At 42.8% G+C, this 18,436-nt stretch overlaps 1 protein-coding gene across 1 annotated transcript in view; it reads right to left on the reverse strand.

The window, feature by feature from the left end:
- Nucleotides 1–897: 897 nt before the first annotated feature.
- The window catches only part of LOC140687211 (uncharacterized), a 59,435-nt gene continuing 41,896 nt past the window's right edge, over nt 898–18,436 (reverse strand). Inside the window, exon 3 of the mRNA XM_072943526.1 lies at nt 898–1,463. Coding sequence (XP_072799627.1) covers nt 1,163–1,463 — 301 coding nt within the window. The 3' untranslated portion in view covers nt 898–1,162. The remainder of the gene's footprint in view (nt 1,464–18,436) is intronic.

Consider the following 18,436-nt stretch of genomic DNA (forward strand, 5'->3'; position numbering starts at 1 on the left):
AGAGCTCGTCTGTACTTCCGAGGCAAAGTGGAGACTTTGACTTAATCACAGGGACAAACTGAGAATGAACATTTCCCTGCTCTGTCCCATACACCGTGATACGCCTTTCCCTGCATAAGGAGTTCATTCGGAAGTCCCTGGCGGTGTTTCTGATGTCCTAACTTGGCATGGTGGCTGTCGGGCAAGAAGAGAGGGCCTGAGCTGAACAAGTGCTGGGCCTGAGAGGCAGGAGACACCGGCTCCAGCCCCAGCTCAACCAGCGCCTCGTTCCGCCTCTCGGGGTTAAGCATCTCATCCAAAAGCAAAGGGATGAGACTGTCCCAGGACAGGCTGCCCAACAGAAATGAAATGAGAGCCATGTAAAGAAAGTTTCCCATTTGCCACGTTTAAAATGGTAAACAAAGAAACAAACCAACAAACAAAAAACAAATACTAGAAACTGATTTTAAGAACAGATCTTACTTAATCAACTGTATGTAAAATACTATCATTTTGACATGTAATCAATGTAGGAAGTAAAGAGATAGTTTATATACATTTGCTAGACAAGCCTCAGCGTCTGATGTGCATTTGACCTACAGCATATCTCAGCTCAGTCCAGCCTCCTCCCCAGTGCTCCTAGCATCAGTGGCTTTGGCTACTTTATTGGACAGCAACCCCAGGGGTCCCACCATGGTCATGGCTGTAAAGCGGGAGTAAGTGTCCACACTAACCCTAAAAGGATCTCTCTGAAACAAAGGCGGATTCACTTTGAAATGTCTGTAAACCAGCAGGCTGCACCTCCCTCTCCCCTTGGCTACAAGACAGAATTCTTCCTTGCTGATCCCTTTCTGGATGTAGGGAAGAAATCCGGCACAAAGCCAGGGTTGGCTGGCCTCCAGGTAAACTTACCTGCTGTCTGTGTCCAGTCCCATGAAGTCCTCCTTCTCAAACGGGATGCAGAGGAGGGGAATCTTGCCCCAAAATTCTTGTGGCCACCATACAGCCACTTGGACTTGAGCAAGATGAAGAGTGACTCAGTGAAGTCCTCGATCCTCTTCTCCACCACCCTGCAGTCCTCGTAGATTGAAGGACACGTCGGTGAACGGCTGCTCGGCTACCTCCCCATGCAGCACAAAGACAAAGAGCTGAGAGTCATTAAGCGCGGTGCCATACAGCCCCTCTACACGTGCAGCTTCTCCAAGGCCTTGGCAGAGAGACAGTTGGTAATGGTGACAAGGCCCACGACTTTGCGGTGTGTCTGGAAGACGCTCCACCCATTCTCGGGCACATAGTGGTGCCTGTAGTGGATACAGAATGTCCACTGGGAGCCGCATGGGCTGATATGGCTCACCGAGGTGAGTAGCTGATAGATGCAAAAGAAATTCTCCTCTGAGATGATCTCCATTGGTTGGACCACAACGGGACGAGTCTGGTGGTCCTCAGCACACTGCACGTAGTCAGGGATGCTCATGTTGCTGGCCCTGCCGAGAGGGGTGAGGAGATCGAGGTACATAATCTACTGTGTGCTACGGGCCCATCTGGGTTGCTGTGACCTGGTGTGTACCAGCCAGAAGGCAAGGGAAGCCAAAGCAAATCCGGGGGTACAGTTTGTCCTCAGAGTCTGCACATGGCTAATGTATCTCGGATCATATTACCCAGCTTTTGGTCTAGGCTTCCTGCCTCTGCAGAGAAGGGTCATTTCTTATATTGTATTTCCAAGCACCTAGCAAGGCCCTGATGCAAAGTCACTGCTCAAAAATGCTGAATAATAAATGAACAAAGAAAATGCTTTCCTCAAACCCCTTCAGCAGAATATAAAGAAAAGGACCACAGTAGGATCAAAAGATCTGGATTTCTATCCAAATTATTTGATCCCCTAAGCTTCATAATAATGGATAAGAAAACTTGCCTAGGGGAAGAGGATACAGTTCAGTGGTACAGCACATGTATACCATGTACGAGGTCCTGGGTTCAAAACCCAGTACCTCATTTTAAAAAATGAAACAAATAAATACACTTAATTACCCTCCTGAAAAAGTATTTTTTAATTCAAAAGTCAAAAAACACCTTGCAATTGACACAACATTGTAAACTTGACTATACTTCAATTAAAAAAAAAATCCTTGCCTTACAAGAATATATCTGAATTACGGATGTTTGCAAATGTAAAATGTCTAGGGTACCACCTGCATAAAAAGAGGTGACTGTACAAATGTACTATCCCCCCTTTATGAGCTATTCTTCCTTTGGGGGAGTTATAACCTCTCAGAGCTAATTTTCTCAGATTAAAAAATATAAACATTGCCTGATTCTCAGTAGTGATGAATAATCAGATAAGCCAAAGAAAGCATATGACCCACAGAGTTTACTCAATAAATGTTTGTTGAATGAATGAATAAACAAGCAAGTGAATGCTGCTCCCTGCCACAGACCATCATAATGGTACTGCCTGGAAATCCCAAGCCCACGTTCACCCGACTCTGCACTAGCAAAGTGGGTGACCTGGGTAGGCCTGTGTGCTTCTCTAAGCCCCAGTTTAATCATGAATAGAAATGAGGGCAATAACACAAACCTCAAATTGTTAGTGAGTCAGTAATGAATTGTACCTCACCATTGCAAGATGGAACCATGAAGGAAAACTGGGCAAAAGGATCCATAAGCCCTCTCCATATAATCTCTTACTACCACATGGGAATCTACATTACATCTCAAAATAAAAAGTCTAATTTTTTAAAGAGGTTATTGAGGTTAGGTGAGCTCACTGTCTCAAATTAGGAACACACAGTACAAATAGGTCAATGCCCAGCCCATGAGATACACTCAGTTATCATTCCCACTGAACCCACTGGTACCTCCAACTTCAGAGCAAGAGAATGGGTCCTTGTGGCAACAGGCCACAGCACCTGAAGCTAACAAAGCTAATGGTGTCCATTTCAAAGAGCCCCTGAAACCACCGTTGTTCTAATTTTCTATTTGTAATTTTTTTTCTTTTCATTAAATAGAAACTCCCAATTCCATAGAATTCTTACCAGATATCATGATGGCAGCCCTTCAAAGCCTGACCAAAGAGATCATGATGGCAGAACTTCTTGGTGAAACAATAAAATGAAAAGCTATTTCCACAAGACCTCTGAGTAAATCTACAAGGGAACTTCATCCTGGACTGAGGAAGAGGACTGGGGAGGAGGGGGTAATCTGGGGCACAGAGAACTATGGGCCACCTGTCCCACAATGGGCTTTAGACTCACCCTCACCCTCCAGGAACTTAAAATACACACAGACAGTCTGCTATGGACAAGATTTTTTTTAAACAAATCCCTGAATCCCTAGCAGGTCTTGTTTCTACCGAGACACAAATGGCTTATGTGTATAATGTTTCACAAAAGCCTTAAAATATTATCACCCCAACTTGACACATCAAGAAACTGAGGTAGAGAAGTTTATCACATTCTACAAGATTAGAGAGAGGCCACGTCAGTCACCATATTTAAATCCAAGCCCCTGCTCCAGTGCTCACACTAGAAAGTGTGACATAATGCCCCTTTCCTGCCCTCTCCCTGCAATCAATCTCTGAAGAGTCTTTTCTGTTTCACCTGGGAGCACAATCACATTCATTTTCCACAAAGAGCTATGTCACTCCTTGGAGGACTTATCAAAATCTAAAGGGTTGGGCTGAGAGGAGAGATTTGCATTTTCTGTTTCTCAAAGGAAACATGGCTTTAAAAGAAACTGAAAAGTATTTATCTAGTCTAAGCGCTCATTGTGCAGAGAAAGAACCGGAGGCTCAGATGAGAAGAGGAAAGGGCCTTATTAACAAATATTGCCTCAGCGCAGCACCAACTCAGCCCTGGGCCCTTCTGGGGGGAGGATCTGGGAGGCCCAGGAGAATGAGTGTAATAAAACAGAAAGAGAAGAAGCATACAATTCCCTGTCTCTACACCACCATACCATGAATTTCCACCAAATTACCCAGTATGGGTGCAGCCAATATTAAGGTTGTCTAAACAGGTTATAGAACCCTGGAATTCTCAACCATAGTTGAAATTTCAAAATTTACTGTGCCTTTTTCCCAGTTTAAGCATCAATTCAGTGGGCACTCTGTACCAGGGACTACAGAGGCCTGAATTTCTCCCAAATACAGATCTCTATTACCACGTGTGCAAACCACATAAAGGCCACCAGAATAAAAGCACCCACAGATGAGATAGAATTACTGAAACTGAAAGCAGCCAAAGAGCATATATTACTAGGAAAAACGGTGCTCCTATAAATGGACTCATGAACATACAAAGTAAACTGTGTTTAGCAGGCAGGAAAGGGGGGATTAACAGATACAAATTAGTAAATATAAAATAAATGACAAGGACCTGCTATGTAACACAGGGAACTATGTTCAATTTCTTGTAATGAGTTATACTAAAAACAATCTAAAACATATATATACATATGCATATGTTTATAACTGAATCTCTTCTGTACACCTGAAACTAACATTGAAAATTGACTACACTAAATAAAAAAGAATTTAAAAAAATAAGTAAAAATAAAAGCAACGCCATTAAGAAAAAATAAAAGAACACTCTAATCCCCTTACCTGTATGTGGTGGAGAATTCTGGTTGCAAGCACCAAGTCCACTGGATCACTCCAGCACTGGCTGTCACTCGTTCTGACCATTAGAGAGTCACTTGCTTCACTGAGGTTACTTTTCTCTTCTGTGAAAGGCTACAGTTGCAACTAACGATGTATAGAATCTCATCATTCACAAGTACAACAAGTAGTGAGGACTTCCCATGGGCCAGGCTCTGGACAGATGAAAAGATAGGGTCCCAGATATATTCATGGGTAGAAGAAGTTTATGCCATAAAGACATTAATTCTTCCAGTTTTGATAGACAGATTCATTGCAATTCTGATTAGAATTCCTACCAGATTTTTCTTGGAATGTAACAAGTTAATTTATGATCAGGAATAGCCAAGAAATTTCTTTAGAACCACCACTGGGGAGGGGTGGATAGGTCATTCATTTCCACTGGTCTTTCTGAAGTGATGAAAACGTTCTGGAATAATAATGGTTGCACCACTGTGAATATGCTAAAAGCTGCTGAATTGTACCATTTAAATGGATGGAATTCATGGTGTGTGAACTATATCACAATAACACTGTTACATGAAGAAATATTTCTTGACAATTATTTTTCTGTTTATACCACTAGTCTATCACACAATTTAAGAAAAACAAAAAACCAAAACAAACCAAACTGTGCCAGGAGCTCTTTAGGACTGCAATATCCCTGGGTCTCCAAGGCCTCTGGTGGTGCTGTTCCTCTTAACACACACTAGCTGGGCTGGGCTAGTTAGGGACTGTAACTATCTTTTTAAAATCGAGGATCACTCCTTTCACCATGGGAGAGGGAAGGAAGGAGGATGTCACAGCCTCATGCCTTCAGCTCATTTTTAACAGAACCAAGCCCTGCTTTCACCACTGTAATCACTCTCACTATAAAAACACGTGACATCAACAAGCACAGCCATGATAACACCTGAAAGTGTTAAAAGTACTTACCTGCAGCAGAAAAACTGAGGGAGGAGACAGAAGCTCGCTCAGCACTGAGGCTCCCTTTTCCCGACTCCACCTGGAGAAGCAGGGCGTTACAGCCGGGGGTTCTCAGCCCAGGGAGCAGTGCCCAGGACACTGAGCTGGTCCTCCGGGAGCGGGAGAGGGAGAGGAGGGCTGCCCCGGGGGGGAGGGAAAGGGGAGGGACGCGGGCTGCAGCCCTGCTCGGAGGCCAGCCCCAGCCCCAGCCCCAGCCCCCCGCCCCGTCCGGGTCCGCAGTCCCCGCCCGCCCGGACACAGCCCTCCCAGGGGCGTGAACGGGCCGGCGGCCAAGGAGAGGAAGCCAGGGAGGAGAGGACTCGCGGGCGGGAGAGGGGAAGGGGACGCCAGCCGCGGACTGAGGGGATCCCGGCTGGGTGAGAGGTGGTAGGGGCACACCTGGCCCTTGGCAGCTGTGGCCGGGGCCCCGGGGCAGGTGGCGCGGGTAGAGGGGTCTGGCCTGAGCAATTCATCTGAACACGGGCTGCCTGGCGCCCTTGGGGACTGTGACAGGCGGACCGCCCTCCCGCAACCGCCTGACCACTTTTCCGGGAGCCCCCCACCTTGCACTTCCACAGCCAGAGGCCGCGGCCCCAGACAGGAACCAAAGGCCTACTGGGCGACAGAGTTGAGAAAACTTTGGGCCCGATCCCCAGCTAGGATATGGAGCTTCCAACCAGCAGACCACTTGGCACTGACTGCGCATGCGCAGGAGGGCCAGCGATCCTCTCTGGGTTCTGTGAGAGAAGGTGGGACAGCGAGGGAGGGAGAAGATGGGAGCGGGTGGAGAGGACGGGAAAATTGGAGAGATACAGATGGACACGATGAGCAGAGAGTAGGGAGGGATCTGGAGAGGGGAGGGTCTTAGTGGAGTTGGAGAGAAAAAGCTTTACCTCTGGGGCATCCCTAGGCGGCAGACCTGCCTCTGTACCCTTCTGTAACCCTTCAAGTCCCGCAGCTCAAGTTTTACCTCCCTGATCCAGCCCTCCATCGGATGCTTCTGCAGAAACCCTATGGGGATCACACCCATTGCCCCCACGCGGACCTGGGTTTTCTCTTGCTCTGAGAACCAAGCACCCACAGGTGTTGTCGCTCAGAACTACCTTGGGAAAGGTACATAATCCCCTTTTACACGCTGGGAAACAGGCAGGCAGGATCACTGCCTTAGCTCCACTGTCCCAGGTGTTGGGTTGGCGGGGAGCGGGATGGTACAAGATCAGAGCCCCAGACAGAGCAGACTGCCTGAGTGTTGGTGCATAGTCCCCATCCCTCCTGGGTAAACCATACCCAACCCTAGTGGAAACATCAAGGGCTCACAATAGTTCCCTTGGTGTGGGAGAGCTGTCCTCATGTGAAGGAAGAGTCCAGCTGGGCTAACAAGCTAAGTCACAAATCTAAGTGTGATAAGTGTCGGTTTAATGATCTAAATTCTGCTGGGCTATCTCATATATCTGAAGTTTAGTGTCAGTTTATTGGGCTAACAACCTAACTCGTAATTCCAAGCTCAACAAGTGTCAGTAATGTGATCTGCTACAAATTGATAAGCTCCAGTGTACTGATTCCTTGCTTTTTGTTCTTTGAGCCTTATTGGCTAATTCCCCCTTACATGTAATTAAGCCTTTAAAACCTCATGTGCACGTCTTGGAGGTGCTCTGAACTTCGGAGCAGGAGCCCCTCTGAGCCCACCGGCATAATACTTCTGAGTACACCAACACCCCGATTGGTGCTTTTCTTGGCTGGCCTGTTTCCATAACACTCAGCTCCAGTGCCCAGCTTTCTAGGTAGATAGGAGTGTTACCAAGTCGAAATTCTTTCTCCTCAGTGCAGGACAGGACAATAAGTTGGGAGACCAGATGTTGGGGCATGGAATAGCAAGTTTCTGTAGACCTAGATGGCAAACTAATGTCCTGGAAAACCATCTCCCCAAGTCACAATTCAGGATCCTTTCCTATGTGCTTGGTTGTTGCAAACTTCTTAGTGTAGGAATTCCTTCTTAGAATCCTTTCTTCTTGCAGCTATCTGCGTGGGTCAGATCCCTGCAAACCTCCAACAAAACAAACGTTATTTTCTATTCTGTAATTTGCTATCTTTAAATGAATGAAAAAGTGTTAAATATCCTTAAAGGTCAGAGGCTTCAGAATAGGCTCTCCTGTATATTTCAGGCTCCAGGCAACATTGATTACAAGCAAGATGAAGCCTAGGAGACAGAGCATAGGGTTAAATTCAAAGGAACAGATCTAATATGGAGTCAGATTTGTTCTGTTCTATTACCCGGCCAGAAGCCACTTGAGGATTTAAATCCCTTTAAGTTAAAAATAACTAAAATTTTAAAGGAATTTACATACATATGTGGGAATGTGCAAAGCATATCTGGAACAGCACCCAAAGGATAGCAAACAGTGGCATCTCCAGAGAGGGCTGAAAGAACAGAAGATGAGGGAAAACTTCTTTCACTTGTGTATTTTTGTGCTCTGTTTGAGTTATTTTTTTAACCATTTGCTTGTATTTCTTTTTCAGTTAAAAAAATGTGTAATGGAACAAAGGAGTAACTAGCATAGCAAATACAGCAGCCATGGAATCACTGAGTCATCACTTTTGATTTAAGCCAGAAAGCATTTATTGACTCTCTCCAATGTGCAGTCGTGTTTTAAGAATTCTTTTAATATAATTATTACTATTACTATTATTACTACTACTACTACTGCTACTACTATTAATATTACTATTATTACTATTATTTTATGAAATAATAACACGGTTTATCTCACCCCTGCCCATGGCTGGTGAAAAACCAACTGAGTTTTTCTTGAGTTGTTTTCCAAGGAGTAGAGATGAGTTTATAAACAGAACACATCTTCAGGGTAAAACAGGCAGAGTGCTTTTCCAGCAGGCCAGAGAGCTATGAAGGGTTTTCAACAGAGGCGCCCAGAAGCTGGAGAGAAAGCCTCCAGGACACTACAAAAAGCTGCCCAAACTGCCTTCTCCATGGCACTACTGAAATAGGAAAGAACAAATCTGACTCCATATTTGATCTGTGCCTTTGACTTTAACAAAGCCAAGTTAATATGCTCCGGTCTTTTCATGGGTTATGATGTCACAGAGGAGATGGACAGGTCAACAAGGAACCACTCTGCCGTGATTACAGAGCCGGAGAAAGGGATGGGCTGAAAGATGTATGACGCAGCCGCAACTGTGCCCGTGCTTCTAGGCAGGTATCCAAAATCGCCTCGACAAGGTGTCAAACACTTGTGCCCACGTCCTCATCAAAAGACATGTATTAAAGACAAATGGAACCATATAAAAGGCCAATACCCTTGCTGGGTACACCGTCCAAAGAACAAAGTCTCAATTTGACAACTGGCCATCTCGGTTCCCTGGGATTCATTCTTGAAGAACCTTAAAAACCACTCCTCTGTCCTCAAGAAGTGCTGCATATTTGTCCTATCTTTGGCTCAGGGATGGAACACGTTCAAGTGAACCTTAATGTCTGCACAGATTTGACTGTCTTTCTCCAGGTTCACTTGTCCATTCCAAAGAGGCCTGAGCTAAGCCCATCCTCCGTAAGATCTATTCCCTCCAGTGACAGCTCATTGAGCCTGCAATTAAAAGCCAAGTGAACAAGACTGTCCTCAGCTAAAAAGTTCACCCACCCTTCACTGTTTTCTTAATCTCCTCTCCTGGCTAATTGCAACAGACTAACACCTCCCTCCACCAAGATACCCAACTATATCATTTTGTCTCCCCAAAGAGAAAGTAAGGTCCATAAAAGAGAAGAAAACTACATAGTCACCTCTGAATTCTTAGCATATAGTAATGTCAATAAATAGAACTCAGATTATTGCTACTTTCCTTTAAAACCATTCTGGTTATTTGAATGAGACCTTGGAAGAGAGGTGTTTGCTGTCCAGTATCTTGATCCACAAGACTCTGGAGGCCTTTTTCGGAATAGCTGTTCACTGATTCATTCAAAACACAACTTATCAATCAAGGAGTAGCTGTGCTTTTCTGCCAGGAGTTTGTGGTCACTCTCATGCCAGAACAGCTTTAAACTATATCCTTACTTTGGATTTGTTATTTTCCCCCTCTTCCAAAAAATTGACTTTCCTTACTTTCTTGTCTTGAGGAATTTTTTTTTCCTCTTTCACCCTTTAGTAAACCAAGATTCTCAGGACGGGCTAGGCCCATTATATGATCACCCATCCAACTCCTAGTGTGAGAGGCCTGGGGCTAACCTCCTGCCCTCCTGTCAAGGCAACTGAAAATCAGTTCAGGAGCCAACCAGCACACCACGGATTCTAACGCTCACTTATCTCCCAGAATCCCTGTTTTCTCGTTTGTCTTGGCTTCTGAGGATTTCCCCTTTCTTGACAATGAGTTGTGCAGCTTGAAAGATGAGGAAGGAAGGTTTTATTTCTCAATCAGCATTTTAAGAAACTTGTCTAATGAAGGTTTCCAAGAGGTTATACAACCCTCCATTGCCGAGACAGAAAACACACTAGACATTTTCTAAATTTAGCTCTCATGTGCATTTTTTCTTTGCTTTTGTTTTCTTAACTGCTAACAGACATTATTTAATTAAAAAAAAATAAGGCCCCAAAAAGGATAGAACACTGAAGGGGCAAACAAAATTAAAGGGCAAAGACAGAAAAATGATAACTACTCTACAAAGTTAATATAATACATACACTATGTATCAGATCAGCAATTCTCAGTAACAGCTAATTGAAACATGACCATGAGGTAAAATTTCTCTCCTGTCAGGACATGGCCAACAGAAAATACAATTAAACCAACAAACTAATATCCTAAGTCTGGCAAGGTACAGAAGGCTACAAGCTAAATGTGTCTTCTTCTGGAAAAGAAGGAGACACACCAGCTCTTCTCTGTGGAGCCGGAGCCCACGGGAGGACGGTGAAGTGATCTCTGTAAGTACCCAATTAGCAAAGTGAGTGATGAATAAATAGACGTGAGCTTTGTTGACAGTGATGATACTACTATTCATTTGTCCTTTAAAGTATGACTTCACTTTCAGTGATCAATACTTCGGCGTCCTCAGGAGTTGAGATTTTAGGAAAATGCACAGTCTGGGCCCAGACCTCCTCTTTAAGCTCGTGACTCTGCGTAGATATCCCAAGGGCACTCCCAACTCAACCTGCAAAGAGCTGACTTCACGGTGCTCCTCCCATAGGCGTCCTGCCCAGGGCTCCTGGTCGGAGGGTAAGGTCTCCCTGCGTCTCCCAACTCAGGCCCATTACTCACAGATGTGAATGGACCCCTCCTTCAGGGACCAGATATCCTCAGTCACAGAGTACCACCGCCCTCAACTGACCTACCAGATACTCACTGGCACTCATTCAGCACTGACTCTGTGCTGGAGACCTCACTGCACACTGCACAGTGTATCTCTCTGGATCTCCACAACAGTCCTGGGAATTGGGTACATCACTGCTTCAATTGATTAGATAAATTGTTTCACTTCCTTCCGTGTGTCATTCAAACTGACACGGCTACTAAGCCACAAGCCTGGGCCTGAAAAACACTTGAAAACTGAACACTGCTACACCTCGCAGCCACCCTACTCTGACTCATCACATCACCTCCTGCCAAGCCTTCTAAACTTTTCCAAGCATTCTACAAGACAAATGTGAACTACGAGAGCACCCTACTCTCCTACTTAAAATCTGTCAATGATGGTGCACTGCCCTTAGGAGAAAGCCCCACCGGGCTTGAGCACAGCCTAACACCCCAGCATCCGCGTTCCCTGCGTGGCCGCGCTGCCTCACCCACCAAGCAGCTCTACACGTGCCGTGTCCAGGACAGGGATGCTGACTCCGCACAACCCAGGGCTTGTCTCACTCGAACAATGATCACATTCTTCAGTGTTCATCTTCATCGCTGACTCTCACAAAAATGTTTTCTCATGGTGAATCAATATCTTTTTCCTTACAACTTCCCATCATTGATAATGAGCTCCCCCCAAAAGAGAGAAGACCTAATTCTCAGTCTCCTTATCTGTAAAGTGAGAATTACAAGGAAATATATGAGGTTTTAAGAGAAATAATATTCATGTGAGGCTGAGGGACAATTCCATCATACAGTAAGCACTCAATGTGTGCTTACTTAATATTAGTAAGAATATATTGCATTCTAGCAACCTTCAATGTTTTATTACTTTGTCCAACAGACTACTGACAAACTGTTGGACGAACCACTTTGAGTAGATCAGCACTAGCGTACTGGGAGAGGTAAGCGCTGACTCCAGTTACAGCTGCAGCCACCCAGCACTACGGGGCGGGGGCAGTTTGCTCAAACTCTTACATGTTGCTTGAGCATTTAGTCCTCGTTATAGAATAAAGATAGGTGTTCTTTTGTCAAATCTCCTGAAACATAAATCTTCAAAGATTGATGCAAATTAGGTTTCAAGTACAACACTCTCACTAGAATTTATTTGAAAATTATAGTCTTAGCTACTCCGCACATCAAAAGGGCATAATCTTAATGTATCTGACTAAATACACTGAAAGGGTTGTTTAAGAGTAATTAAGAAGAAGCCATTCTGAATAAGCTCTCAGTATCATCTGCACAAAGCCCCACCCATGGGTCTCATTTCTCACTTCCACATAGGTGTTTTCAAGTAGCTTACCTTGGGTCTTGGTTTCTTATAACACGGGGCGGGGAATAGTTGTGGATAGATTTATGTAGCAAATATATACCTAGGGTATTTGCTGTGAAGGAATTCTAGAAATAAGAAGATTGATATATAGTACCACCCATAAGAAATTCAGCCTTTCCTTTTACAACAGCATTAAGAATAAAGTGAGAGATACATTTAACAAAAATTTACAAGATTTGTACATTGAACTTTTTGAAGTATCACCAAAATAAATTTTAAAAGATCTACATATATGGAAGACATTCCATTTTCATGGAATGATTGACAATATTATTAAAAATGTTAAGACTCCTCAAAGTGATCTATATATTCAGTGGAATCCCTATCAAAATTCCAGCTAACTTCATTGCAAAAATTGAAAAACTGAACCCAAAATTCATATGGACGTGCAAGGGGCCCAGGACAGCAAAAACAACCTTGAAAAAGAAGAGTAAAGTTGGAGGACTCACTTTAAAGTGTACTAAAATTCTATAGCACTAAGTCAGTATGAAACTGGCATAAGTTTGGATAAATAAATTTAAGAGACACAATAAAAACCCACGGGGAAAACTTTCATTTACAGACAGTTTTCCACCTGGGGGCCAAAAACACTCCATTGAAAGAGTAGCCTATTCAACAAATGGTGCAGGGACAGCTGGGTATCTGCAGGCAAAAGAATCAATCTGGAATCTGAACACCCATATTTTATATAACAAATAAAATTAATTCAAAATAGATCACAGACAGAAATGTAAAAATTAAACCTATAAACTTTCTAAAAGAAGACACAGTATAAATCTTTGTGGGCCTAGGATAGGCTTTGGTTTCCTAGATACAAAACCAAGAGCACAAGTGATAGAAGAAAAAAGCAGATAAACTGGACTTCATCAAAATTAAAATCTTTTTATTACAAAGGACATCATCAAGAAAGTGAAATGACAGGGGAAATGGTTATCTCAAGTCAGAGAGGGCGTGCTTAGCAAGAAAAATAAAATAAATCATTTCATCTATCTACCTCCCCTGTAAAGAAATTGTTTTAATGTTTAAAAAAATATAGTGAAAAGACAGTTTGCAGAATAGAAGAAAAATTTTGCAAAGCATGTATCTAATAAGAGAGTAGTATCCAGGATATATAACGAATGCTTTCAACTGAACAATACAAGGAAATAGACACAATTTTTAAATTTACCATGAATTTAAATAGATATACAAACGGCCAATAAGCATATGAAACGATGCTCAGTATCACTAGCGAAATCAAGAACAAAATGAGATCTCATTTTACACCCACTAGGATGGTTATAACCAAAATATGGACAATAACAAATGTCATTCAGGAGGCAGAGATACCTCATATGCGGCCAGGGGAAAGGGAAAATGCTGCAGCTTCTTTGGAGAAGTCTGGTATTTCCTCAGAAGCTTAGAGTTATATGGCTCAGCAATTCCACTCCTATATGTAGAGTCATCCCTCAATACCCTTGGGGGGTTGGTTTAGGAACCCCACACCCTGGATACCATAATCCAAGGATGTTCGAGTCCCTTTACAATCAGCCATCTAGATCCATGTAGTGGAAACTACAGATATGGCGGGCCAAATGTACAGCCAAAAGAATGAAAACATATTCTCATAAAAAAATTCACATCAATATTCATAGCAGTATCATTCAGAGTAGCCAAAAGTTACTAACAATATCCATCCATCAATGAACGGATAAAGAAAATTACCAAGAATAGGCCCACAAACTTTTGGTCATTGAAACTTTGACAAAGGAGGTGAGAACATACAATGGAGTAAAGACAGCCTCTTCAGCAAATGGTGTAGGGAAAACTGAACAGCTGCATGTAAATCATTGAAGCTAGACTACTGCCACACAGCATACACAAAAAAGAATTAAAAATGTGTTAAAGACTTAAACATGTAGACAAGACACTATAAACCTCTTAGAAGCAACCATAGGCAAAACATCTGACATACATCTCAGCAATGTTTTCCTAGATCAGTCTACTCAAGCAATAGAAAAACAACCAAAAATATACAAGAGGGATCTAATTAAACTTACAAGCTTTTGCACAGCTATGGAAACAGTAAGCAAAACAAAAAGACAACCAACCTATGGAATGGGAGAAAATATTTGCAATAAATGAAACTGCTAGGGGCTTAATTCCCAGAATATGTAAGCAGCTTTTACAGTTAATATGAAAAAAACCAAACAATCAATTCAAAAATTGGCAGAAGTCCTAAAGAAACATTTCTCCAATGAAGACGTACAAATGGCCAGTAGCCACATGAAAACATGTTCAATATCATTATCAGAGAAATGCAAATCAAAACTGTAATCAAGTATCACCTCTCACCAGTCAGAATAGGCATCATTCAGAAGTTCACTGACAATAAATACTGGAGAGGCTGCGGAGAATTGGGAACACTCCTACACTGTGGAGGGAATTCAGTTTGGTGGAGCCATTGTGGAAAAGTGTATAGATGTTCCTCTAGAGACAAAAAATTGACCTCCCATATGAACTAGCAATGCCACTCCTGGGCATATATCCAGAAGGAACCCTAATTCAAAAAGACACCTACACCCCAATGTTCACAGCAGCACTATTTACAATAGCAAGACATGGAAACAACTGAAATGTCCACTGAGAGATGACTGGATAAAAAGGTTGTAGCATATTTGTCCAATAGACTACTATTCAGCCATAAAATAATAATAAAATAATGGCATTGGCAGCAACATCAATGGACCTGGAGAATGTCATTCTAAGTGAAGTAAGCTATAAAGAGAAAGGAAAATACCATATGAGATTGCTCACAGTTGCAATCTAAAAAAAAAAAGAAAGAAACAAAAAGATAAACTTATCTACAGAACAGAAACAGACACAGAGTCATAGAAACCAAACTATGGTTACCAGAGGGGAGAGGGTGTGGGAAGGAATAAATTGGGAGTTCAAGATTTGCAGATACTGAGTATGTAACAAATAAACAGCAAGTTTATACTGTATAGCACAGGAGAATATATTTAATACCTTATAGTATCTTGTGTTTAAAAAGAGTATGAAAATGAATACAGGTATGTTCCTATTTAACTGAAGTGTTGTGCTGCACACAAGAAACTGACACAAAATTATAAACTGACTAGACTTCAATGAAAATATTTTTAAATAGACCAAAAACGAAAAAAAGGAAAATGATATTATCAAACAAAAAGAATAAAGTACTAATTCAGGCTACAAAATGGATGAACCTTGAAACTTTATGCTAAAAAGCCAGACACAAAAAGTCAAATAGTGCCCTTTAAGGTGAACTGTATATAAGCTTTTATTTTACTACTCCTGTAAATTTTCCGGTGGTTTGAAATCTATCAATATCAAAATAAGATGTATTATGCATTAAAAGCTTAAAACGCTTCCTCACAGGAGGGCTTTTATTATTAAATTCAGAAACGCATATAAAGCTCTTGGAAAAACACTTTGCACCTCCACACACAATCACTGCTGTCACTGCCACTCAGAGGGTGGTGCCAGCACTGATGAGAGCTGCCTCCACTCGCTCCCCTGCAGAAAGGAGTGAAGGCCTGAGCTCTGACAGGCAGGGTGAGCGTGAACCTGGGTCAGACACAGCCACGTCCCAGACTCTGCATTACCCAACTTTCTTACACAAACTGCAACATGTAATGTAAACACGCTAGAGGGATGTATCTTACAACACAGGGAATACAGACAATGTTTTACAGTAACTATAAATGGAGCATCTATTGTACACCTGAAACTAATATCATATTTTAAATCAGCTATATCTTTCTAAAAAATTAAAAAATATTTCTAAAATGTTATCACTTTAATATTCAATTCGGTTTTTAAGTAACTACTAAACAGCTTAGAATGTATAAAAGCATTTAATTGTGCTGTTTGTTTACATATTTATTCACATTCAGCCTCTTGCTAAAGAGAATTTAAACAATTCTTTTAAAAACAGCTTAACAACTTTAACAACAAAAAGGCAAACCTGAGAATGAAGAGAAAATGGAGATTCAATACTTAAAAGAAACCAGGGGGAGATAAACTCATAAAAATGGATTCCATGAAGTCAGAGCAAGTGTTAAAGGCTGACTAGAAATTCAGCTGTAGGATTCTTGGCAGCGAAACCAAAAAGAAAAGATGATGGGGCGGGTGGTAGAGCGTGTGCTTAGCGTGCACGGGGTCCTGGGTTGAAGCCCCAGGGCTTCCACTAACAGATAAATACATCTAATTACCTGCCCCCATAAAAGATCACCAAAGAAAAGAAAAAGAGAAATTTCTTTCCCAAAAAACCCTGATATTAAATTTGGATTAAATACTTAAAAAAAGCACAAAAGAAAAATAGAAAAGATAAGTGACACTGTGAAGGAAAACCACAGCTGGTCTAACAAGCTAAGTCACAAATCTAAGTGTGATAAGTGTCGGTTTACTGATCTAAGTTTTGCTGGGATACCTGGTAAATCTGAAGTTTAGTGTCAGTTTACTGGGCTAATAAGCTAACCCGAAAATCCAAGGTCAACAATTGTCAGTAACGGGATCTGTTCCAAATTGATAAGCTTCAGTGTACTGATTCCTTGCTTTTTGTTGTTTGAGCCTTATTGGCTAATAGCCCCATACTTGTAATTAACCGTATAAAAGATCATGTGCACATCTTGGAGGGGCTCAGAGCTCTGGAAAAGAAGCCCCTCTGAGCCCGGCAACGTAATAAATCTCAATACTCCAACCCTCTGAGTGATTCTTGTTTCTTGGCTGGCCTGTTGTTTCCATAACAACACAAGGGATAATGCCCGTGAGATAAATCTGCAGTGGCTGCTGGCAGGTCCCCATGTCTCACGTGGGAAAATCTGAAACATCCTTCTCAACACTCAGAGTCATCATAAGCCCACCCCAAACCTGCAGCCTTTAAATGCAGGAGCACAGGTAGGAACTGGCCTTTGCTGTCTCTGTGTCATCACAGTGAGACAGGATGGAAGGGGGAAGAGCACAGCCATTCAAGGAAGGCCACCGCAATTAACATAGAAATGGTGAAGGATTCAAACCCCAATAGGTCTTGAGGCTCAGGATGAAGAGATTTAACTTCTAGCAGATCTTGAGATTCAGTAAACACCCATTGTAATAGTAACGTGGTGAATAACATGCCCCAGGCAACATGGCAGTCCCAATGATAGCCACAAAAGGTCAAAGGGTGGGAAATGGCCAACTCCCTGGAAATCCCAGCCCCTTGCCCTAAGGCTGGTCCTTCTACTTATTAGCATAGGAAACCACCAAGCCCAAGAAAACAAGCAACACAGCGCCACCTCGCGGTCACCATTCTCTTTCCCTCTTTGGTGAAGGCCCACACTCTGTCTGTGAAGTGTGTACCTACTTCTAATCTGAGCATCAAACCCCCACACCTCGTGAAGTTTCTCTTGCCTATCAATGTATCTCTCTGAATAAATATACCTTTACTCAACACTGGCTTGCTCTTGAATTCTTTACTGCATGAAGTCAAGGAACAAAATCTGGTGGGGCACATCCCAGGGACTCAACAAAAGCCTGGGACACAGCCCTTCTCATGCCCAACGTTTTTTCATTCTTCTATCAACACGACTGGTCTGTGAAGGGAGGTCTGAGACCCCAGCTAAGGGACAGAAGCAGCCTCCAGGGCTCCAGCTTGCCGGCAGCCTCTCCCCCAGCATGGGTCTTGGGGTCTGCCCGGTTCTCTGTGTTTCTCTGTTGTGCTGACTCCCCAGCCAGACAGCGTACTCCTAGGCCTGTCCCCACAAAGCCCTTCTCTCCAAAATACAAGCACATCATGTCACAATCCTCTTGTTCAACCAGGAAATGTTCAGCCCACTTTTTTCCTCCCCTATAAAGTACCCAACTGTCCTCCCTCCCATCACATCACTTCTTTTTTTGTGAGAACTCTGCACTCGCCACACCCCATCCTGAACACAGGTGTCTTGCTGGCTGTGACCGAGATGTTTCTTTCTCACATAGCCTGCGTCCTTTCTCTTTCCCCTTATTACCTTAAAAAAGCCTTTCCTGAGTCACCCACCCCACTGATTCTGAACTCACAAAGTGCTGAGGTTGCAGTCACTATGTGCATACCTCCCAGGTTTTGGCTAGGTTTCCATCGCAAGATCTTCATTAAGGAGCTGCATCAAGAAGTTTAAAGAGGCTATTCTTACATCAGAATGGAGGAGCCT

Source organism: Vicugna pacos, chromosome 19 (genome assembly GCF_048564905.1).
Source record: "Vicugna pacos chromosome 19, VicPac4, whole genome shotgun sequence".
Classification (NCBI taxonomy): Eukaryota; Metazoa; Chordata; class Mammalia; order Artiodactyla; family Camelidae; genus Vicugna; species Vicugna pacos.